Source organism: Urocitellus parryii, chromosome 3, assembly GCF_045843805.1.
Source record: "Urocitellus parryii isolate mUroPar1 chromosome 3, mUroPar1.hap1, whole genome shotgun sequence".
In the NCBI taxonomy this organism is placed as follows: domain Eukaryota; kingdom Metazoa; phylum Chordata; class Mammalia; order Rodentia; family Sciuridae; genus Urocitellus; species Urocitellus parryii.
The window spans coordinates 210,355,391-210,378,958 of NC_135533.1; the positions used below are offsets into that span (position 1 = coordinate 210,355,391).

At 41.5% G+C, this 23,568-nt stretch overlaps 1 protein-coding gene across 1 annotated transcript; it reads left to right on the forward strand.

Moving 5' to 3' along the window:
• The first annotated feature begins 1,277 nt into the window (after window positions 1-1,277).
• Window positions 1,278-12,418, forward strand: LOC113190519 (uncharacterized). The gene is made up of 4 exons (XM_026399849.2): window positions 1,278-1,361; window positions 6,754-6,880; window positions 7,637-7,697; window positions 10,673-12,418. The coding sequence occupies exons 1-4, from the start codon at window positions 1,359-1,361 to the stop codon at window positions 11,910-11,912; spliced, it is 1,431 nt and encodes a 476-aa protein (XP_026255634.2). The 5' UTR covers window positions 1,278-1,358; the 3' UTR covers window positions 11,913-12,418.
• Window positions 12,419-23,568: the final 11,150 nt, after the last annotated feature.

The window sequence follows — 23,568 nt, forward strand, 5'->3', positions numbered from 1 at the left end:
TAGAGACAGGGTCTGAGTTGCTCAGTGCTTTGCAGTTGCTGAGGCTGGCTTTGAACTGTAGATTCTCCTGTCTCAGCCTCCCAAGCTGCTGGGATTACAGTCATGTGCCACTGCGCCTGGCTAACCATACATTCTTATAGATTTTATGACCAGGAAAAATTATTCTTATCTCCCTGGATTTGGGGATCTGGTCTGTGAAGAGTCACAAATGTCTCCCCCTTCAGGATAAGTTGGGTCACTCTTATCAACAATATTTCAGGCCTGCATTTCTCCTGCAGATAACAGGTAATTTGGTGAGAAATGTGACATATTCTGTCCATTTAAGCCAGGGAGGGCTGCAGGTAAATTGCTTTTTGGAAAGGAAAACATGTGGGGGTCAACCCAGTGGGCCCATTTTATAGAATTAGTCCCCTAAACTTGTGTTCTCACCATTGTCATCTGTCTGTGCCTTATCAATATATAGAGAGGACTTTATATTATATGAAATGTGCCAATCTGATAAGGACAAATACTGTAATCCCTTTATATGAAGTACTCACGGTCTAACTTTTTTTTTTTTAAGTACTGGGGATTGAACTCAGGGGTACTAGACCACTGAGCCACATCCCCAGCCCCATTTTGTGTTTTATTTAGAGACAAGGTCTCACTGAGTTGCTTAGTGCCTCACTGTTGCTGAGGCTGGCTTTGAACTCCCAATCCTCCATGTGCCACCACTGGCCCCAGAGTCTAATTCAGAGTCAGAAAGAAACACTGTGGTTTCAAGAGATTGAGTAGAGTGCCAAATAATTTCTTTGGGCTGTGTGGTGTCTTAAGGTTTGAACCCAAGGCCTCTGGCATGCTAAGCAAGCTCTCGTATTACTGAGCCGAATCCCCAGTTCAGAAGTGGAGAGTTACTTAAGATAAGTATTAAGTTTCAGTTTTGGAAGATGAAGAGTTCTGGAAATCAGTTTTGCAATATTTAAATATATTTAACCTCAGAGAAGACACTTAAAAATGTCTTGAGGACAGAGGTCAGGGGTTGGGTGGGGCTCAGTGGTAAACAATTTGCTTAGCCTGAGGGCCCACGGCTACGTCCCCAACACCCCACCACACCCCAGCCTAAGCCAACTAGGCGACCTCATTCCCTGCTTTCAGTCACAGTCTAGGGGGCGTGGCCACGGAGGATGCCCACTCAGTATTGGGGCTGGAAAGCCGTGCGGGGCGGCTGCGCATGCGCCGGCGCACTTAGCTATGGGTTCTGGCCGCGTCCGGAATTTTCAGTTGGTTTCTGGGTTGTGCTCCTTTGTCGCGCTGTGACCTACAGCTGTTGAAGGACCCGAAGGAAGACTTTGGGAGACCCCAAAGGCGGGAAAATAGAAATGGTGAGTGCAGAGTTGGGGGCCCCAGTCGAGGGAAGACGGAGGTGGGAACGTGCGGAACCGGCCTGGGGGCGACGCCGCCTCCGCTCGTCGGCTCCGAGCGGGGCCGAGTCCGCCGCGGCGCCGCTCCCCGCGCGGTGACCGCCGGCCCGGAGCCCTCGCCGGGCAGCTCCGCCCGCGGCCCCGCGGCTCCCGACTGTGCCGTGACGGAATGGGGTCCTGTGTCTGGGAATTCATCGGGGTCACTACTGAAGTGACCGAGGCGAGCGTTTTCTCGCTCCGGGATGGATGCCTGCCGAGGGGGCGTTTCCTTGCCGCCCGGGGGAAGAAAACGCGTCGCCCCTCAGGCTTGACCCGGGCCCGCCTCCCCAGGGAGGCCCCAGCCGAGGGCTCTCAAGTTTGGGGACGTCCTTTACCTCTGCACTGGAATTGTGGGGAAGCAGGACCCTGTCGCAAGTCAGAAGTTTTGCATCTCTTTCCTTGGGTCCACCCCTTAATCCCAGTTTTCCTTTGCACTTGGAAGTTTTTATTCAATTGCTTGATTGTGTGCAATGTTTAGTTTTGTGTGGGAGGAGATGAACCCATTGCGAGATGAGATGCCAGAAAGAGAGAAAATTCTGAAGCCGAAACTTTTTTTTTTTTTTTTTTAAGGAGAGAGAACCTCAAGATGTGAGATCAAGCTGGGGAATCTAGTTGAGTGATAGATGGTTTGCCTAGAGAGGCTCAAGACCCTTATGTGAGATCAGGGTACCAGGGTATTTAAGTTCTCTCCCCTCCCAGTCCGTGGCACTTCAAAAAAACTTAAATCACTTTTTTTTTTTTTTTGCATGTGAATGTCTATAGAGCATTTTCAAATTTTAAAAAGTACACTATTCGTAAGAGGATTGAACCCCTAACTCCTTTTTTATGCAGTGTTGGAAATCGAATACAGAACTTCAGACATACTGCATTCCTGTTTTGATTAATTTATTTTTCTAGGTGCTGCTGATGTAGGGGGGTGGCTGGCCCATGGTAGGTAACTGCTCTATCACAGAGTTCTGTCCCCAGCTCTGAACTACTGTTTTAAGTGATATGATGAAATCTACTAAACTCAATGTATATCTCTGAGAATTCTAGTTTATTTAAAGGGTTGATTTCCAAGCCTTAATGTGTACTATGCTACCTGTTCCTGATAGTATCATTCAGTGAAAGGAAAAACAATGATGCTTTTTTTTATTTCAGTTAGAAAGAAACTTGATTTTTTTTTTTTTTTTTTTTTTTTTTGTGTGTGTGTGTAAGGCTGTTTGTGATATTGGGGATTGAACCCAGGGCCTTGCATATGCTAGGTAAGTGCTCTACCACTGACTTGATATCCCCAGTCCTTTTTTATTTTGATACAGGATCTTGCTAAATTGCTCAGTTTAGCCTCAAACTTACTTTCCTCCGGCCTCAGCCTCCTGAGTGGCTGGCATTGCAGGTGTGTGCCAGTGTATTTGGGAAAACTTGAAAGGTTTGCAGTTCCATTATTTTATTTTATTTTATTTTTTGGTACTGGAGATTGAACCCAGAGGCACTTTACCATTGAGCCACATTCCCAGCCCTTTTTATTTTGAGACAGTGTTTCACTAAGTTGCTTAGGGCCTCCCTAAATTACTGAACTTGCATTCCTTCTGTCTCAGCCTCCTGAGTTGCTGGGAATATGGTTGTGTGCCACTGCTTCCAGCCTGTAACGCAACTAAACATTAAATCTTAGAATTGTTCCTGTGCAAAAAGCTGAATTTTCAGGGGCTGGAGCGGGGCTCAGTGGCAGAGCACTTGTCTAGCATGTGCGAGGCACTGGGTTCAATTCTCAGCACCACATATAAATAAATGAATAAAATAAAGGTCCTCAACATCTTTTTAAAAAGATATTTTTTTTTAAAGCTGAATTTTCAAAAGCCAAAGGAGCTGGACATGATCCCAGCTACTCCTGACACTGAGGCAGGAAAATTACAATTTCGAGAGGTCAGTCTGTATAAATAAGTGAGACCCCTCCTTTCAAAAATAAAAAGGGCTGAGGGTGTAGCTCAGTAGTAGAGAGCTTACTTAATATGGGGGAGGCCCTGGGTTCAGGCTGAATACCACCAAAAAAAAAAGAAAAAAGAACAGGAAAAATAGTTAATAAAAATAGTATTGAAAGCAGAATGTGGGGCTGGGGATGTGGCTCAAGCGGTAGCGAGCTCGCCTGGCATGCGTGCGGCCCAGGTTCGATCCTCAGCACCACATACCAACAATGGTGTTGTGTCTGCCGATAACTAAAAAATAAATACTAAAATTCTCTCTCTCTCCCTCTCTCACTCTCTCTTAAAAAAAAGAAAGCAGAATGTGGCTTATATAGATTTATTTTACATAATAATACAGTCAAGCCAGGTGCCATAGTGCACACTTGTAAGCCTACCTATTCCGGAATCTGAGGCAGGAGGATAGAAAGTTCTAGGCCAGTGTTGGCAACATAGTGAGACCCTAATTAAAAAAATAAACTGTTGGGCTGGGGATGTGGCTCAAGCGGCAGTGCGCTCACCTGGCATGCGTACGGCCCGGGTTCCATCCTCAGCACCACATACCAACAAAGATGTTGTGTCCGCCGAGAACTAAAAAATAAATATTAAAAAAAAAAAAAATTCTCTCTCTCTGTCTCTCTCCCCTCTCTCACTCTCTCTTAAAAAAAAAATAAAAAAAATAAACTGTTGGATGCAAGTAATTCCCCTTCCCTAGCCTCCAGAGAAGCTTAGACCATAGGCTCTTTCCAAGCCTGTTCCCAGTGTTCTTGGATATCCCTCTGCATTTTTTTTTTCACATCAGTTTTGGAAGGTCATATTGGCATTTCATTGTGATCATTGTTTCTTTACACATTTGCATAGTTTTCATGAGCCCCTAAAAGGGTATTTTTCATTTCTGTTAGACTGCATTTTATTGCTTTTATTACTTGTTTGTTTGTATCTTTTTTTTTTTTTTTTTTTTTTTTTTTTTTTTTTTTGGTATAAGGGATTGAACCCAGAGGCACTTAACCACTGAGCCACATCCCCAGCCCTTTTTATTTTCTATTTTGAGACAGGGTCTTGCTAGATTGCTCAGGACCTCACCAAGTTTCTGAGGCTGACTTTGAACTTGTGATCCTCCTGCCTCAGCCTCCTGAGTTGCTGGGATTATAGCCACTACACCCTGATATTACCTTTTGATCCTTAGAATTTTCATGTGTCTGCTTGAAATTACCCAGGTATTCTTGCAAATTGGTTAGTGTTTCTGATAGAAACCTCAGCATATTTCCAGGAGCAGTGGTGCACACCTGTGCAGTGTGCTGCACACTTTCTAGCTACATGGAAAGCTGAGGCAAGTAGATGCAAAGTTAGAAGCCATCTTGGGCACCTTGGTGAGGCACTGTCCCAAAATTTTAAACACGTTGGGCAGTTGGGCATAGTAGCACATACCTGTGTGTGATCCCAGGGACTTTGGAGACTGACAGGAGGATGGCAAGGGACTCTGGAGGCTGAGACAGGAAGATGTCAAGTTCAAGGCCAGCCTCAACAATTTAGTGAGACCTTGTCTCAAAATAAAATACAAAAAGGGCTGGGGATGTGACTCAGTAGTAAAGGCCTTTGGGTTCAATCCTCAGTTTGCACTCCCTCCCCCACAATAAAGGAGGTGGCTGGGCAGCCTCTGCAACTTACCAACACCTGGCCTTTAAATAAAGTAAAAAGGCCTGGGAATGTAGCTCAGAGAAGCACTCTGAGTTCAATCTGTCACTATGTGCCTAGCATGTGTGATGCCCTGGGGTCAATCCCCAGTAACTGCCCTGCCCCCATACACACGCACCTCACCATATTAGTCTTGTTAGGCTTGTTTTTTTTTTAAAAAAAACTTTTTTTTGATATTTATTTTTTAGGTGTAGATGGACACAGTACAACACCTTTATTTTTAAGTGGTGCTGAGGATCGAACCCGGGTCCCGCCCTTGCTAGGCGAGCGCTCTACCACTGAGCCACAATCTCAGCCCCTTGTTAGGTTTGTTTTAAATTTCTGGTCTAATGGTCCCCAGATCTCTTCTATATCTGAACTTGGTTCTGGAGCTTGTCTTCTCTTCAGACTGTGTTTGGAAAGTCTTTAGTATGCGTCATACATTCTTGTTGAATACTGGACATGCTGTACTTGAGAAAAAGAGTGGAAGAGCCTCAGGCCTTTAATATGAGGTTTTAGGTTTATCCTTCTGGGTTTAGCCGAGTTATTGTTTTCTTTTTTTTTCTGTGGCACTGGGAATTGAAGCCACGAGTGCTCTACCACTGAGCCACATCCCCAGCCCTTTTTATTTTTTATTTTGAGACAGAGTCTTTATGAGTTGCTCAGGCTGGCCCTGAATTTGTGATTCTCAGTTTCCTGAGTAGCTGGGATTACAAGCGGGAACCACGGTGCCTGGCCTGGTGGTGCTATTGCAGTGTCAGAGTGTACAATTTCCTGGTTTTGCTTCACCTTTCTCTCCCCTAGTATTGCTAAACTTTGGTAAAGATGTTCTAACACCTGAAAGATGGGGAAAGAAATGGTAAATTTTTTTTTCACTGTATTTCACTATTATTAAAGGGAAATCCTAATGACATACTAGCAAGATTTGAAAACATTCTCAGGGCTTTGGACCCAGGGCCTCCTGAATCCCGGGCAAGTGCTCTACCACTGAGGTACACCCCAAGCCCTAGAGGCACAATAAATAGCTGGGAACACTTTCAGTGGCATGGAGTCCCTCACACAGCCCAGGCCTTACTGCAACTTGGATTTTCACAGGTCTCCTGGTATCTCATGTTTCTTGGTGAGAATAGTTTTTTCAAATTTGTTTTTATTTTAATTTTATAGTTTTAGTTGTAGATGGACACAATACTTTTATTTTATTTATTTTAATTTCTTTTTTTGTGTATGGGGCTGAGGATCAAACCCCAATGCCTCACATATGCTAGGCAAGTGCTTTACCACCGAGCTACAACCCCAGCCACAAGAATAGATCTTAAGGATGTATTTATTCATTATATAATGAATAATGATCAGTTCTATGTTTCCTACACAGATAGGTGATGTACTATATAATGCAGAAATGACAATCTCTCACAAGGGGTTGATTGCCTTAAATTTTATTTCATTTCAGTAGAATTCTTCTCATTTAGTCAAGGTGAATTGGGGGCCACTATTAGAAGGCAATCAGACATTCATTGACCACAGTGGAAGTGAAGAAGTAAATGTCTGTGTGTTCATGATTCTGCTAAATTTTATAAGAAAGTGAGATTTGGTGTTCTGACAACCCAGTTAAACAGAGAATGTTTGCAGTCATAGGGATTGAGGGCAGATCCACAGTGCTGTCATTCTCACCCACCCTTCTGCACACATGTGGGATGTTTTAGGACTCAGTGGCCTTTGAGGATGTGGCTGTCAAGTTTACCCAGAAGGAGTGGGCTTTGCTGGATTCCTCACAGAAGAAACTCTACCGAGATGTGATGTGGGAAACCTTCAGGAACCTGGTTTTTGTAGGTATGAATCACTTCATTTCTTTTTTTTTTTTTAAGTTTTTTTTGTAGTTGTAGGTGGACAGCATGCCTTTATTTTTATTTGTTTATTTTTTTTAATGTAGTGCCTCATACATGCAAGGCAAGCACTCTGCCGTGAGCTACAGCCCCAGACCTCATTTCTTGATTTCTTGATTAAGTTAAGAAGAGAGCAAGAGGGTTTTTTGGTGTTTTGTTGTTGTTGTTGTTGTTGAACCGGGGCACACTTTACCTCTCAGCCATTATTATTATTATTATTATTATTATTTGAGACAGGGTCTTACTAAGTTGCTTACAGCCTCGCTAAGTTGCTGAGGCTGGCCTTAAATTTGGAATCCTCCTGCCTTAGCCTTGCATTGCTGGGATCATGGGTGTGTTCCACCCCGCCTGGCTAAGTTTCTTGATGAACTTATCAAGAAAGATTTCTAGGGGCTGGGATGTGGCTCAAGCGGTAGGGCGCTCTCCTGGCATGCGCGCGGCCCGGGTTCGATCCTCAGTACCACATACAAACAAAGATGTTGTGTCTCCCGAAAAACTAAGAAATAAAATATTAAAATTCTCTCTCTCTCTCTCCTCTCTCTCTCTCACTCTCTCCTTAAAAAAAAAAAGTTAAAAAAAAAAGATTTCTAAGATTTGAAGGGTGGAAAAGGGGTTACTTTGTGTCTGGGTCACAGCTAATTATGATCTAGAACTTCATGATTTTTCAGTAATTTATGATTATTTTTCTGGGTATGAATTTTAGGGAAGAAATGGAGAGACCACAACCTTGAAGATGATGACAAAAGTCAGGGAAGAAATCGAAGGTGAGTTGCCCTCACAAGAAAAGACAGTCTTCCAGTCCCATAGCACTTCAAAAACAAGCAGGCAAAAGCAGTAAGCCCAGGGATGGGGCTGTGGCTCAGTGGTAGAGCACTTGCCTAGCAGATGTGAGGTACTGGGTTTGATTCTCAGCACCACATAAAAAATAAACAAATAAAGGCATTGTGTCCATCTATAACTAATACAAATATATTTTTTAAAAAGTAAGTCTGTTGTGGGGAGACTACTCAGAACACACCAAGTCCGAGTTTGAAATAATTTGAAGGATTTTTATTTCACCTATTTTGCCAATTATACCTGGCCAGGGACTGAGTCTAGCAGAGTCCAAGTGGCTGTCTGAAAGAACAGAATTTTCTGGCCTGTACCTTTGGAATTTAAGAACGAAAACCATGGCTCAGGGACTTTTCTTAGCATCATGCAAGCAAGCCAATCACAGAAAATAAAACAGCGGTTAGCAGAACAACTCACACAACTGCATCTTGGGATTAAGCAGGTGTTAGACAACTGTTTCCTGGGTTCAAGCAGGTGGTCAGTGGGAGTAAAAATCTACTTCAAAGTCATATAGGTCATCAAGACAACCATATCCTGGTTCCAGTACAGTTTGTGGGGTCCAAAGTACAGAAGACAATATAGTTTTTTTAATTTAGCAGAAAACAGCTTTCATTTTATTTTCTCAGAAATGGGTCCTGCAGCTGTCTCTTCATGGGACTAGTAACAGAAAAACTAAGGTGGAGACTAGAACAGCTGAGATGGAGTCCCTGTGGCCGCACCTGTTTGCTCATATAGCCATAGTGACTTCATTCTTACTACTCCAGCAGGGAAGGAACTGTTACAAGTGCCGGGTAGTTTTACCATGGCAATTGCTTTACATTACCAGTATTAGTAACTTTTTTAAAAAATATTTTTATTTTTATTCTTTTTTTTTTTTTAGTTATAGTTGGACCAATACCTTTATTTTATTTATTTATTTTTATGTGGTGCTCAGAATTGTGAACCCAGGGCCTCGCCACTTGGTGAAGAGTTTCTTGATCATCAACTTATCAAGAAAGATTTCCTAGATTTGAAGGGTGGAAGAGGGGTTACTTTGGTAAAAATGTTAGTCTGGGTCACAGCTAATCATACATTTAGAACCTCATAATTATTCAGTAATTTATGATGATTTTTCTGGGTATGAAAAACCCAGAAAATAACCCAGTGCTTTACCGCTGAGCCACAATCCCAGCCCAGTATTAGTAACTTATTTATTGTCGGGGACCAGCTCCAACAGGGGGTCTCAGGAGAGGAACGGATGGTGAGGAATCGGCGAAAGAGGGGGTGGAGAAACAACACAGACACCAAAGTGAAGGTGTTGATCCCAATCTTTACTTGTGAAGTTGATCATATATACTTTTCATTTTGGCAGGCTTACAGTACTTTGTAGTTACAAAATAAGAATCATTATTCAAAGAAACAAAATATTACGTAGCTACAATTGGAATAGAAGAATGTATCTTGGCTTATGCATAAGCAAGCATTTGTACTTTCAGTTTGCGTTTTGTTTTGAGCTGTTTCTGCTTAGTTAACTTTTAATAATAGTTAGAAATGTCCCAAACTATTGGCCTATACCTTGACAATTCTTTCTTGACTTACTGACTGGAACCGGTGCCATGGTTACGGCAAGTAGTTGCGTAACAATTAATTTTAATCAAACAAGAGTAAGAGCACAAACCATTGTGCACAGGAACAAGAACAAGTTGCCCAGTACTAAGCACTAATCTGTCTTCTTAACATTAATTTTTCTTCTCTAGATTTTAATTTAATTTCTCAAAAACTTCCTTGACAGGAATACAGGGAGTTTTTTCATTAGACATTAACAATTTACACTCCACAGCTGAATCATTGCATTTAGAGAAAACAGATCTATGCTTTAGAAGTTAATTAAGCATTAATTGGGAAAGTCATGATTTTTTCCTTCATACTTAATGGTCATATGAGAAATCGCAACTATACTTATTAAAGGAATACAAAAACAAATCAGCCCATTCCCAGAAACATACTGTGCTCCTCCAGAGGATGGACGCCTTGTGCCATCCACCTCAGTAGGGCCTTGCCATTGCCTGAGTCAGGGGAGGGGCGCAGCAATTTATGCTTTCTTAAGACTATAGTTAACTTATGGCCTACACACACATATTTACTTATCATTTTATTTCTGTTATTTTATCAAAATCTTACTTCTGTAGTCTATAATCTATACCTATAATTTATTGATTATATTGATCAGTTCACACCACAACCAGTCCAGATTATAGTTTATTGTTGTCAGAAAATTTTCACCTAAAATGACTGTAAAAATGTCATAGATGTTCAGATGTTCAGAGGCACCATGAGTGTAAACAATGTGGCAAGGTTTTTTTTGTTCACTTCAAAACAGAGTTAGGAAACCCCATGGATAAGGATTCCTGTTTTGATATAGAGGTGGTAGAGTACTTTTCCAGAGCATTACATACATAAGTAATTTTTTTTTCAGTATTAGAAATTAAACATAGGGACTTGGAGATGCTAGGCAAGCACTGTACCATTCAGCTGCACCCTATCCTTGTTTACTTTCAAATAGTTTAGACAGGGCAGGAAATGGATACTTTTTCTGAAAATGTTGAAATATGAACCTAACAACTGTTAAATATATGTATATGTATATATATATGTATACATATAATTATTAATACAAAAGTAAAAAATAAAATATATATGTGTATGTATATATATAATTATTAATAAAAAAACCTTTGACAATGTGATAATCATTTTTTTGTGAAAGTTATATGGTAAAGAGACCTTGTGGAAAGGAAAAAATGTAATCAAGGTAGAGAAAATTTCATCCAGATTTCAAATCTCAGTCTTACCAAGAAACTGTGACTTGTGCAACCCATGTAAATGTAGTATGTGTGGAAAAGTTCATGCATCTGTCATTCTTTAATAGGTGTATCCGATCTCATGCTGGGCACAGACCATATGAGTATCAGGAATATGGAGAGAAGCTATATATATGTAAGAAGTGTGGTAAGAGTTTCATTTGTCGCAAGTTCTTCCGGGCACATGCAAGGACTCATACTGAAAAGAAAGCCTATGAGTGTAAACAGTGTGGCAAAGCCTATAGTTATCGCCATTGTCTACAGAACCACGAAAGTATTCATACTGGAGAGAAACCGTATAAATGTAAACAGTGTGGTAAAACTTTCAGATTACTCGCTTTCTTTCGAACACATGAAAGAACTCATACTGGAGAGAAACCCTATAAATGTAAAGAATGTGGGAAAGCCTTCCTTTATTATGAGACTTTTCAGGGACACATGTTCGTTCACACTGGAAGGACATCTTTTAAATGTAAGGAATGTGGGAAAGGCTTCGGTAGCATTGGAGCCTATCGGGGACACAGGAACATACACACTGGAGGGAAACGCCACCAGTGTAAGCACTGTGGGAAACACTTCCCATATTATGCAAAGTTTAAAAGACATGAAAGGAGTCACACTGGAGAGAAACCTTATCAATGTAAGCAATGTGGCAAATCCTTCAGTATTTCCATAGACTTTAGATGCCACGAAAAGAGTCATACTACAGAAAAACCCTACAAATGTACAGAATGTGGTAAAGAGTACAAGTATCCACAGAGCTTTCGATTGCATAAGAAAACTCATACTGGAAAGAATCTTCACAAATGCCAGGAATGTGGGAAATCCTTTGTTAGCTTTGCAGCCCTTCAAGTACACAGGAGAACACACACAGGAGAACGACCTTATGAATGTAAGGGATGTGGAAAGGGTTTCTTGACAAAAAGTCAGTGTCGCGTGCATGAAAGAATTCATACTGGAGAGAAACCCTATAAGTGCAAACAGTGTGGGAAAGCATTTAGATACTCCAGCTCCTTTCGGGTACATGAAAGAATCCACAGCGGAGAGAAACCCTATCGGTGTCAACTGTGTGGTAAAGCCTGCAGCAGTTCAAATGGAATTCGAGCCCATGAAAAAACTCACACTAGAGAGAGGCATCATGAGTGTAAACAATGTGGCAAGGCTTTTGCCAACTCCTATACTCTTCGAGTACATGAAAGAACTCATACTGGAGAGAAACCTTATGAATGTAAGCAATGTGGGAAAACCTTCACTTATTCCAACTGTCTTAAACTGCATAAAAACTCAAGCTGTATAGAAGCCCTCTGAATGTGAACTGTGTGGTACAGTCACTTCAGATGTTGCAATTATATTTGAGTACACGAGAGAAGTCACACCAGAGAAAAGCCCTGTGGAAGTAAACAACATAGGAAATCCTTCGTTTACTCAAGTGACATTGGAGAACATAGAAGATATCATGGGACAGAAACCTAGTGCATGTAAGCTGGTGGTAATGGCACATGCCTGTAATTCAGCCATGTGGGAGATTGAGGCAGTGGGATTCCATGTTCACGGCCAGCCTGGGCAATTTAGGGAGACCCTGTCATGAAATAAAATATGGACTGGAAATAGGTTCAGATAGGTATATGGAGCATGTGTAAAGCCTAGGGATTAATCCCCAGTATCCCCCCCCCAACATAAAAGAGTAAAGGAAAACCTTATGCATAAAAACAACATGGAATAGCTAAGTACTTCTGGCTTTTTCTTTTTTTTTTAAAAATTTTTTTTCTTTCTTTTTTTTTAGAGAGAGAGAGAAAATTTTAATATTTTTTAGTTTTTGGCAGACACAACATCTTTGTTTGTATGTGGTGCTGAGGATCGAACCTGGGCTGCACGCATGCCAGGCGAGCGCGCTACCGCTTGAGCCACATCCCCAGCCCACTTCTGGCTTTTTCAATTGCACAAACAAGTTCATAGTGGAAAGAAACTATGAAATATGAGGAATCTGGGAAATCCATCACACAACCTATGGAAGACACATGAGTATGTGTATTAGAAATGTTTTAAGTGTTAAGAATGTTGGAAAATTTTCAGTCATCATTATTTTCTTTTTCTTCTCAGGACTGGGAATTGTCTACCACTATCTCCAGCCTTTTTAAAAAATTAAAACTTGGGGATGGTGTCACTGTGTTGCCCAGGCTGACGTTGAATTTCTGATTGTCTTGCCTCAGCCTCCTGAGTAGCTGGAGCTACAGGTGTGCACCATCATACCTAGCTAAAAGTTTTACAATTGCTTTCAGTCATTTGGCAAGTCCATCTGGACAAAAGTGCAGTAAATGAATTATGGAAAGCCTAATGCAAATCATTTCATCATATAATCTTCAGGAAGTTCATAGCATGGTTAGTAACATAAATGTTTTAAATATACTATCTTTATTTGTGGGCATTTTTTAAGTAGTTTTTTGTTGTTGATGTACCTTTATTTTTTATTTATTTATATGTGGTACTGAAGATCAAATCCAGTGCCTCACACATGCTAGGCAAGAGCTTTGCCACTGAGCTACAGCCCCAGGCTCATTCTTTTTACCATGTTTAATTATTAAAATCTGCCAGAAACAAGAAAGTAATGTCATCAAGGCTTTGAAAGCATGATTTGATAGTGTTGTCTTCAATTTCCTAGTCATATCTTTAGCTTAACCGTCACTAGAGACCTGCAGATTCTTTAAGTGGGGTCATGAGTATTTGTAGACAAACATCAGGGTGGGTGCTCCAGTTTCCTGTACCCTAGAATAGTTTGTCATGTGCCCAGTTTGCATGAAAGAAATGCAGCTTCCCTGACACATGTTGATGTACCCAGGAAGGGTACTTGCAAAATTCATCATCCAGTGGTACCTACAGAGTGGGCCAGATGTTTTTATACTTGGGCACATCCTGGTGTATAGCTTTATACTATTGGGCTGTGGCCTCACCATCACAAATGACAATTTGGAGAATTGTATCCATCACCAAAATGGTTACAGTTTTCTGTCAGCTGTAATGCTGCTGTCCTAGAGCACTGACTCTGGAGGCATATGGAGTGGAGGGTGGGGCCTGGGTCAGATTCTACCAGGTGGAATGCTTTCTAAATAGAATTTGTACATTCTACCCTTGAACTCTTTTTTTTTTTTAAAGTGAATCATCTGCAATTATGCAAGCCCTTCAGGTATTTTATTTCGTGATATGTATTTTTTTAAGAGAGAGGAGAGAGAGAGAGAATTTATTTTTAATATTTATTTTTTAGTTCTCAGCAGACACAACATCTTTGTTTGTATGTGGTGCTTAGGATCGAACCTGGACCGAACGCATGCCAGGGGAGCGCGATACCACTTGAGCCATATCCCCAGCCCTACCCTTGAACTCTTGAAGTAAACCTTCTAAGGCAGAAAATGAACTAAGAATATGGATAACAGGAATTTGATTAGTTAAAGTGGGTGATCTTTTTTTATCCTGTTGATTTTTTTTTTTTAATTCTGGGAATAGAACCCTGGGGCATTCTATCACTGAGCTACATTCTCAACCCTTTTAATTTAGAGATAGGGCTTTGAAAAATTGCACAGGCTGGCCTCAAACTTGGGATTCTTCTGTCTCAGCTCTTAAGTTGTTGCAACTGGAGGTGTGTATTACTGTGCCTGCCCTGTCAAAACTCGTGAAACACATGTCAGTCCAGCTGCTGAAGTACTTCAGACCCTTCCTCTGCTTCCTGCCTAGAAAGCTCCAAGTTGTGCTGTCAACATGAGTCCATGTTAGTTTGAGAGCCTGAACCTGAACTTACTGAAGTGCCTAGCTCAGAGAAGTTATGGTCATGTGGATGTCTCTTGGTGTTGGTATGTTAATGCTGCATGACAAAATTGGATGGCATCTCTGCCTCCCTGGGACATGGGGGTATTGTGCTGATCACATCAAAGTAGATGCCAAGCATAGACATGGGTTCTGTGCTGTAGATTTTCCAATGACTTGCCACTGATAACAAGGTCACTTTCTGGCACAACAGTCATTTCACGTTCAGAGGTGCACATGAAGCAAATGACTCCATCAGTGTTGTTCCCCAGTGGTCTTCATATCAAAGCTGTACCATATCAAATCTGTATCCAGTTGGAAATCTCCAGAAATCTTGAACCATCTTTACATTCCAGGGATAAGTCTCACTGTGTTATGTTGAGTAATCTTTTTAAAATATGCTTCTTGAGATGATGTACTCATGCTTATGTAAGAATTCTTGAATAATATTCAAGAGATATTTGTCTCCAGTTGTCCTTGTAGTTTCTTTTTCTACCTCCTATGTCAGGGTCACTCTGGCCACACAGATTTAATATTTTTTTTCTTTTTTGCAATATGGAGGATTGAGCCCAGGAAAGTGCTCTACCACTAATCCCAGCCCCCTCTCTCTTTTCATTTAGAGATGGGGGTCTTGCTAATTTGCCTAGTTTGGCCTCAGATTTGTGGTCCTCCTGCCTCCGCTTCCCAAGTTGGTGGTATTATAGGCATGTGCCACCATGCCCAGCTCACAGAGAGTGAATTTGAATGTTATATTAATCAGCTTTTCATTTCTGTTACCAAAATACCCAATAAGAACAGCTGAGAGGAGAAAAAAATATTTATTTTGGATCATGGTTTCAGAGGATTTAATCTAAAGTTAGCTGACCCCACACAGAAACATCAGGGCGGAAGGGCATGGAGGAGGAGAGCTGCTTAGCTCATGGCAGCTAGGAAGCAGAGGGAGAGGGAAGAGAAAATGGACCAGGAGGAGATAAACCCTTCCAGGGCACATCCCAGTGATCTTTTTCCAAGTAGATCTCACCTCCCAGAAGTTCATTCAGCTATCAATGGATTAATCCATCAATAAGGTCAGAACCCTCATAATTGACCTCTGAACTGTGCCACATTGAGGATCATATTTTTATCTTTTTGGTAATGGGAATTGAACCTAGGGGTGCTTTACCACTGAGCTGTATCCCCAGTCCTTTTTATTGTTTGAGACAGAGTCTCGTTAAGTTGCTGAGACTGGCTTGGTACTTGCTGTCTTCCTGCCTTAGCCTCCCAAGTCACTGGGATTGCAGGTGTGTGCCACCACCCCTGGTTGGGACCATACTTTCACATGAGCTTTTGAAGGATATTCCAAATCTAAATCATGTATTCCCCCCTGTTCATTTTTTTAAAAATTTTAAAGTTTGAGGAGCATTGCTGTTCATTCCTTAAGTGTTGTATACATTTCACCAGCAAGATTCTTGGTCCCTGGCTTTATTTGTTGAAAAATTTAACTATCAATCTCATTAGTCAAAGTTTTGCTCAGATTTTCTATATCCTCATGACTGAGTCTTGGCTGTGTATTTCCACAATTCTTTCTACTTCATCTATGATATTTAATTTGTTTATGTACTCCCAGAGACTTAATTTTTTAAAAAAAAATTCCTGTGGTTGAACCCAGGTTTTGGTGTAATATAGACAGGTACTGTACCGTGGAGCTATGTCCCAACCCTTTGGGGAAAGATAGGAGAAAGATTAAGGAGTAAAATTTTATTACTGTACCAGGGTCCTCTTATGAAAAACTGTTAAGAATGTTTCAGCTTCAGGAAAATGCACCTCCTTTTGCTCTAAATTATGATATCTGTCAAAATGGTACTTTTTGTCTGCAGCTCATTTCAGTATTCCTTGGCTTATTACCCTGTAAAAGTCCATTATTCTGTGTGGTGTTTTCTGTGGGAATCCCAGTGGACATGTGTAGATATTGCTCTACTCATAGGAACAATCCAAGATGTGCTAGCACTTCAGAAATAAGCCTAGGAGGGGCTGGGTGTGGCTCAGTGGTAGACCACTTGCCTCTCATGTGTGAAGCACTGGGTTCAATTCTCAGCACCGCATATAAATACATGAATAAAATAAAGTTCCATCAACAATAAAAAAAATTTATAAAAAATAATTCTCAGAATTTAACCAACAAAGTGCAAGTTTCATGGTTTAATGAGGTCTGTATCATATCACTTAGTCTATATAACAACAAATTGGTAATGCCAAACTAAAATTTTATTTTCCACGTGAATTTGAATTTTAAAATTTAAATTTATTTTTCCAAACCTTTTTTTTTTTTTTTTTAATAACATGGAGTCTTACTTTCTTGCCCAGACTGGGTTGACCTCCTGACTCAAGTGATTTTCCTGCCTCGGCCTCCTGAATAACTGTGACCACAGGCAGTCTAACATACCCAGCTCAGATACAAAATTAAAATCCTTTCAAATAACATTCAACAAAAACATTAACACCCCAGTAACCCATAGCCTAAATCAATAGAAAATCTCCTGTTCATGAAAAAAGTCATGATCATGTATTACATGCCCTTAAACTTTTAACCATGGCAAAACCAAAGATGAACTGTGTTTACACTTTATGCAGAATCATTACTGTTAATTCCCACATTAAACACTTTTCAGGACCTAATCATATGTGGTCATAAACAATAGGCAGCAATGCATAATGTTTAGTATTTCTGGAATTAACAGTAATGATTGCCCATAAAGATAAGGTGTAAACATGGTTCAAAAAGAAAAAAACTTTTTGGCCATGGTTAAAAGTTTAAGGGCATGTAACATGAAGTCATGAGTTTGTACAGACTCTCCTGCCTAGTTGCCAGGAGATACATTCCGGCTGCAACAAAATACAATTTGTAATAGATCTTCAATGTGCAAGTGCTGCAGAAATCTGGAAACCCACGCTGCTGAGAAAATGGAAACAAAGCAGTTCATTGTATTTTGAGGACACTCTTTTGATTTTCATGCTGGGTTAGTTAGCTTGTTATTACTGTGACCAAAATACCTGACAAGAACAACTTATAGGAAGAAAAGTTTATTTTCATTTATGGTTTCAGAGATTCAGTCCATAGTTGACCAACCTTATGGTTTAGATATTAGGTGACCCCCAAAAGTTCATGTGTGAGCTAATGCAATAAAGTTTACAGGTGAAATGATTGGGTTGTGGGCACTTTGACCTAATCAGTGCATTAATCCCTTGTAAGAATTAACTGAGTGGTGACTGTAGGCAGGTGGGGTGTGGTTGGAGGAGGTGGGTCATTGGGGCACATCTTGGGGGGGGCGGGAGGGGCTTATATTTTCTCCTTGTTGAGCAGTGCTCTTTATGCTTCCTGATCATGTGGACTAATGCTTGTGGACTAACACTTCTGAAACTGCAAGCTCCCAAATAAACTTTTCCTCCTAAGATTGTCCTGTCAGGACTTGAGGTCATAGCAGTGAAAAAACTCACTAAAACAGCCAGCCCCATTGCTGTGGATCTGAGGTGAGGCAGAACATCAAGCTGGAAGAGGGGGGGGGGAGCGTCTCAATTTGTGACAGCTAGGAAGGAGGAGGGGTGGGGCAGGGACAAAAATTGTCTTAAGGATATAGCCCAGAGCCAACTTCCTCCAGCCAGTCCCATCTGCCTACAAGCTATGGATGGATTAATCCATTTGCTGGAGTAATCCACTGATGAAGCCAGAGCCTAAATCATTGCTTTCAACTCCCACCTCCGAACCTTGCTGAACTGGGGATCATGTTTTCAAAACATGAACTTTTCAGGGGACATTCCAGATCCAAACCATAACATACGGGCTGGAAGCAAATGTTCATGCAGCCTCTAGGAATCTAGCTTCTTCCTGCGTATGTGCTCCAAAACCTGATCAATGCCTTTTCCATTTCTGCTTTCCAAATTTCATGCTAGTTAGGCTATAGGTGAATTCCAACATTAAGAAAGGCATAGCTAGAGGCCTCAGTAATGGTTAAGAGTCAAGTAAGTCTGTATCACGTACTGTGCTGCACTTTTTTTGGGGGGGGGAATGCGGGGTGTACCAGGGATTAAATTCAGAAGCACTCGACCACTGACCCACATCCCTAGCCCAATTTTCTATTTTTATTAGAGACAGGGTCTTACTGAGTTGCTTAGTCCTCGCTGTTGCTGAGGCTGGCTTTGAACTCGAGACCCTCCTGCTTCAGCCTCCCGAGCCGCTGGGATGACAGGGGTGCGCCACCGCGCCAGGACTGTGGTGCACTTTTCACGTTAACAGTTCCGCGAATAGCTTGGCTCCTACAGGACTCAGGCTTTCCTGCTGCAGTCTAGCCCGGCCTGCGCGCCCCTCTCGCTGTCCATCAGCCTGGAGTCCGTTCACTCAGAGGAGCTAGGGACCACCACGGCCTAGTCCAGCTGCCCAGCGCCAGATGGGGGCTGACCCCCTGGAGGAAGGAAACGGCCCTTCCGGCGTCACCTCAAAGACCTGAAGCGCTGGGCGGGGCCTCGTTCCCGTCCAATCGAGCGCCACCGGAAGTGGGCGGGGGGGGGGGTGAGGAGCAACTTGTGTCACAAAGACAATACAACATTTCAAGACAAAACAAGACACAAACATACTGTATCAATCTTCTCCATTTTAATAGCCTTTTGCTGCAACTTTTTTCCGGATAATCCTTCTTCTTCTGAACTTTCTTTTTCTTTCTGACTAGAGTTCCCGGGCTTCCATCAACACATGCCCTAACTATTCTTGGTTCCACTGGGGTGCCTCTTTCCCTTATCAATTTACCTAACACCCCTTCCATATTTTCATCTCAAAATGGCCATTTTTTCCTCTCGCCCTATCTAGGGATGAGCAGATTTGCTCCCGTCCTATCTATGGATGGGCAGCTTTTTTTTTCATCACTTACCCCCGAGTGTCCCGGGGCTCCCCATAACGGGCCACCATCTGCCACAGTCCGGCTGCAGCAAAATAGCCGGGGGGTGACGAACAACTTGTGTAGATTGATACAGCAGGAGTGGAAGCCGTTTATTGTAGGACAACAGAGGTATTTATACATTCCACACAGCTTATCTTAATTAACATAAAATAGATACAGCAGTCAACCAATAAGAAATCTCCACACTTAATGGCTCGCTACAAACCACTCCCTCTGGCATTTTGCCAGGCGCCATCTTGACTTGTTTACAGACTAACACTTATGTATATGATTTTTCAGAAATAGGAATCAAGTTCAGATTCCAAGTGTCCCTTGTCTGAGAGATGGTCACATGACCTTAGTTCTACATAGTGTTTATACCCACCTGTCCTTTCCTTGTGGATGTAAGTAATATGATGAAACGCCATGGTTCTCTCAATTTCTTGGAAGATAAGGGAGCAGTAATTAAAATAAAATAAAGATGTTGTGTCCTTCTTAGTTTCTTCTGTGGGTTAATTTCCTGACCCTACCCAGTGACATGAGTTTCTCTTGAACTTCATGGAGGTATCCTCAGTACTGGTTTGTTCCTCATCTTTTCAGTTCTGAGGATTTGCTCCTTTAGCAGAAGATCCAGGTTGCAGGGCTGCTAGTCCAGAAGGACACAGAAGCTCTGTGTGTTAGACCAGGACGCAAGAAAAGACCACTGACTCCAATTAAAATCAAATTAAAGCAAGCTTATTATTTCGACCGGCCGGGCTGCCTTTCCCTCCCAAAACGGCGGGAACAAGACAGCCCCGAGGCTTCTTTGTGGCCCAGTTTTATAGCCCAAAAAGTTACACAAAGGGGGGGTTACAGATAACAGCACTCCGAGGAGCATAACACAAGTTTACATTTTTGCTGGCCCCAGCATCAGAATTTATGGAGATCTTAGAGACTCAGAGAGGGTCATTGTCCGGCCAGGGAAGGCCAGAATTTATGAGGCGTCACTAAGGTTTAGGAAAGGGTTGTTATCTGGTCAGGGAAAACCGGACCTGGGTGAGTTTAGGGCACGGGCAGGCATTCCAATCAGCTTTACAACATCAACTAATGGCCAGGCCATACAGACATCCTGATATTTTTACAGAAAACAGAAATGAATCCTTCATAACTTGTGACAAGCTGGCTTCTAATCTAATGAGATAACGAGGCTAGGTATATCATGTGTCCTCCCACATTTACTCTGCCCGTGTGTGTCTTCCACTTGGTTGAAGTAAGTGGTTCTCTGTAATAGACTGATAATACTAAGTAAAGCCCTCTCCCAAATTCCAAGAGTCATTCTAGTGAATTATTTACCAAAGAACATTAAAGGAACCCATGAATTTGTGGTTGACTGGGCATTTATGTGAATAGCTCTGGTACCTGTTGTGGTTACGTCTGATGACTTGTGGGACTGAGCCCTTAACCTGACACATGCTCCAGATAGTGAACACTGTTGGAATCATCAAGATTCATAACTGGAGCCAGATGTGGCAGTGTACACCTGTAAAATGCCAGAGACTCATTACAATGACCCAAGAGGCTGAGGTAGGAAGATCACATGTTTAAGGTCAGTCTTAGCAGCTTAGAAAGACCCTATCTCAAGATTTAAAAGGGGAGAGGAGGCTGGGGAATGTGGGACGGTAGCTCAGTGGCATAGTACTGCTGATTTCAGTCCCCATTGTCCAAAAAAGAAGAGGAGGAAAAAGAGAGGGAAAAAAATAAGAAAAAGTTTTGACTCCTCCTGTTCCCCTCCTTGACTCTTCTCTAGATTCCCCATAGATGAACATATTCCTGACTTTTTGGTTATCCCTTATACTATTACTGTGTTTTCTTTACCACTAAGTGCTGTTTTTATTTTGTTTTTAATTTTGCCTCCTTTTGTCTTTTTATAAATGTGGTTGAAGTAAGTGGTCCTCTGTAATATACTATAATACTAAGTAAAGCCCTCTCCCAAATTCCAAGAATCATTCTAGTGAATTATTTATCAAAGAACATTAAAGGAACCTGTGGATTTGTGGTTGACTGGGCATTTATGTGAATAGCTCTGGTACCCTGTTGTGGCTATGTCTGATGACTTGTGGGACTGTGGGTTATAGTGCAAATATTTGCCTTCACTTGCTTCTTTGCCTCAGTGTGGTTCAACATCCTAGTGTTTTTGGTTTCTTATCATCTAATTTCTTCATTCTTTCCAGTGGTTATGGTATTTTAGTTTTTAAAATATATTTTTGGTCTTGTGAAAAATGCCTGTTCTTTCACGTTTGTGTAAATTTGTAAATTCAATCCAGAATAAACACTCAGGACATTGGAGAAACTTTACTGGGTTGGGGTTCAAGGTCAAGATCACAATTTCAAGAAGGAGCAGTGGGGTTTAGCCATTGATCCTCCACTCCATTCCTCTGCTTACTTGTTCATGATGGATACCAACATATGGGATTATCTAATTGATTAACTTTTGTCCTTCTAATCCTGTGAACACATCTGATATGGCACATCTTCTTTGCCTAAGAGTTATAGCATTTTGCACATATACATTTTTATCTTCTGTTAAATGTATGTGGTAATAATTTTCACTCTTTAAATCTGTGTTCAGCTGGGTGTGGTGGCATGTGCCTGTAATCCCTCAGATTCTAGAGTCTGAGGCAGGAGGATCACGAGTTCAAAGCCAGACTCAGCAACTTAGCAAGACATTTAGCAACTCAGCAAGACCCTGTATCTAAATAAAATATAAAAAAGTGCTGGGGATGTGGTTCAGTGGTTAAGCACCCCTGAGTACAATCCCCAGTACCCACCACCACCCCGCAGAAAAATTCTGTGTTCATTCATTTTACCGTGGCATTAATTCTTTTATTGACCTCATTTGCAATTATTTTATTTTATGTTTCTTGTAACTCTCTTTATGTTAATATATATCAATCTGTCAGTCTCTTCCATTATGTCTTGTCCTTTTTCTGTAAGATCTTGGGGACATTGAGTTCTCTCTGAGAACATCTTCTGAGACTATGTTTTGCCTTGTTTCACTTTGTTTTCATATGACCAAGTGTAATGTCACTTGTTGGCTGGTCAGGAATCATTTCCTCTTGAACTTTGAGGAAGAACACTTTATATTCTTTGGAGAAAAGTGTTGGTGAACCTTTTAGGTATTTTACAATCATGGGCACATTCACCATTAAACTACTATGGGTATCAGTGAAATCCCTCAGAAATTGCAATTTTTTTGTATGTTTCTGGAAATAGAGCCCAGGGCACTCTGCATTGAGCTGTATCTGCAGTCATTTATTTATTTATTTATTTTGCAGTACTGGGGATTGAACCCAGGGGTGCTACACCACTGAGCTACATATCTAGCCCTTTATATATTTTATAATATATATATATATATATATTTAATTTTTTTTAGTCATTGATAGACCTTTATTTTATTTATTTTTATGTGGTGGTGAGAATCAAATCCAGTGTTTCACATATGCTAGGCAAGTTCTTTACCACTGGGCTGCAACCCCCAGCTCCATGTATTTTTTAACTTTGAGAGGCTCTCACTAGGTTGCTGAGGCTTTGCCATCCACCTGCCTCAGCTTCCCAAGTTGCTGGGATTCTGGGCACGTGCCATTGTACCTGGCTGGAAATTGCATCTCTTAACCTGATTCTCAATGTAAGAGAAGCCCAAGGTACACTGTTGGGTCTTCTAGAAAGAGTTCTTTGAGTGTGGTGTTTTCCCAGCACGTGTGTGTGCATGTGCACACGTGTGCTAAAATTGTGTTGGAAGTTGCCCTGAGGCTCCTGAGTGTGGAGATTTTTGAGAAAGACTGTGTTACTCTGCTTTTTCCCTCTTACCTGATCTCTTCCCAGTAATTGCACACTGCTATAAAAAGGGACAGAGGAAAAAAGGATAAATGGCCTGGAATATTACACCAATAAGTTAAAATGAATTCTTTTGCTGAGACACATGGTGGGTTAATCAGGAACAGGATGGAGGTTTTTCACAAAAGGAATTGACAGTCATAATTTGTGTAGCATTTCTCTCATTTCCCCAAGGTAAAGTGGACCCTCCCATTAGAGAGCAATGACACTTGTAGTGACCACCGTAAAACTGAACAGATCCTTTCCCTGTGTTCTTGGGTCTGGTAATTTATGAGGAAGTGAGTGTGAGCACAGATTAAAATTCTCTGTGTGATCCACCTGCTCCACCTCCTAAGTAGCTGAGACACAGGCATGCCCTCTGCACACCCAGCCAGAAACTGCCACTT

Bases quoted from the DNA above. Each gene is read 5' to 3' on its own strand.
- LOC113190519 (XM_026399849.2), top strand. The intron at 6,881-7,636 runs GTATGAATCACT...TATGAATTTTAG, and splicing joins CAGGAACCTGGTTTTTGTAG to GGAAGAAATGGAGAGACCAC. The intron at 7,698-10,672 runs GTGAGTTGCCCT...ATTCTTTAATAG, and splicing joins AGTCAGGGAAGAAATCGAAG to GTGTATCCGATCTCATGCTG.